We start from the raw sequence: 1602 nt of genomic DNA on the forward strand, positions 1-1602 counted from the left end.
GAAATTTACCCCCCGGATTACCCCCCCCCATTTTTCCCCCCCCCCCCCCCCCCCCACCGCTTCATTCCACATCACTGCTCACCGCCGTCGTCCCAAACTTTCGCCCGCCTTCTCCCGTCCTCCTCGCCTCGTCCCCCTCGCCCTCGTCCTCCCGTCCTCCCGTCTCGTATTCATAATGGCCGAAGAAGGTAACCGTCTGTTCGTCGGCAACTTGTCCTGGGGCACCAACGACCAATCTCTCCACGAGGCCTTTGACAAGGGCTCCGGCACCGTCGTCGAGGCCAAGGTCATCATCGATCGCTACAGCGGACGTAGCCGTGGCTTCGGCTTTGTGACCTTCAACAGCGCCGATCAGGCCGCTGAGGCCAGGGACTCGATGAACGGTGCTGAGGTTGATGGACGCGCCGTCCGTGTCGACGTCGCCTCCTCCAGCCGTCGGTAAGCTCATCGCTGCCGCCCGACTCATGCTGCCGTGCCGCTCGTGTCTCTTCCCCCTGTCCTCCCTCTTTGTGCGTCACACCTGGTCTCCGTCTTGTCGCTTTTGATCCTGCGTGTGTCGCGTGACATGCATCTTCTCTGGTACCGCATGCCGTTGCTGTTGCTATTGCTGTTGCTTTCTTGTCACCCGTGTGGCCGCCGCGTTCCTCCGCTTCCCTTTCTAGCCCGCCCCGTCAATCGAGACGACCTTTGTTTGTTTGAGTTGTTCTTGTGGTATCCGTCCGGCCCTCGTCTTCACATTCGAGTCCCTGTGTCGGTGCCTTCTTGTTCGTGTGTCTTCGTCTTTACGCCTGGGTTGCTCCACATCTCTGTTTTGTGACCTCCCGCCGTTTGTTTGTCTAGTCCGGTCCTGGCTTCGTTTGGTTCAGTATTCATTTACTGCAACTTTTCTCAAGTCTACACTCCACTTCGTGTTTTGTGCTTTGCCACATTTCCGCTGTCTGGTTGTACATATTAGCTATGTCCCGGTCCTTTCTTCCTGACTTATTCGCAAGAGTATGTTTAATCGTAAAACAACATTCTGCTTTACTTGTTCGTGTCAGAAACTATCCAACTCGCCACTTACAAAACCTTGCCTTCCCATACATGTCTTTTACCTGCCTCACAAACTCAAGCCCTGCAGGCTTGAGCTTTGCCAGCTTGTCCGGGTGACTAGAGTCGACCTCCATCCACACACTCCCCCCTTCCTTCACCAACCGCGGCGCTGCTTCCAATATTTCTCTGATCACGTCCATCCCGTCCCACCCCCCAAACAAAGCCCGCCCGTCCTCATGCTCCCGCACCCCGGCATCCACACTCTCCCTATCCCTTTCCGGGATATACGGTGGGTTGGACACCAGCACATCAAACCGCTCCCCTCCTTCTACCTCCCGCACGTCTCCCAAAATCACCTCCACCCTATCCGCACACCCCACCAGCGTCACATTCTCCCGACACAGCTCCACCGCCTCCGCCGACACGTCCACCCCGACCGCGCTCCACCGCGGCCTCGCCTTGAGCGCGGCCAGCATGATACACCCGGTCCCGGTCCCGACGTCCAGCATCCTCGCCCGCCCCTCCACGTCCGCCAGCACCAGCTCGACCAGCTCCTCCGTCTCGGGACGC

General features: G+C 58.6%; 1 protein-coding gene; it reads left to right on the plus strand.

The window, feature by feature from the left end:
• Window positions 1-442, plus strand: CHC_T00010093001 (RNA binding protein-like protein, putative). XM_005710357.1 is given in 2 exon segments: window position 1; window positions 2-442. A coding segment is annotated over 1 exon segment (441 nt), but the record flags the coding sequence as incomplete, so codon positions are not given.
• The last annotated feature ends 1160 nt before the right edge of the window (window positions 443-1602 follow it).

The sequence above is a fragment of the Chondrus crispus genome, genomic scaffold (assembly GCF_000350225.1).
Source record: "Chondrus crispus Stackhouse genomic scaffold, scaffold_58, whole genome shotgun sequence".
Classification (NCBI taxonomy): Eukaryota; Rhodophyta; class Florideophyceae; order Gigartinales; family Gigartinaceae; genus Chondrus; species Chondrus crispus.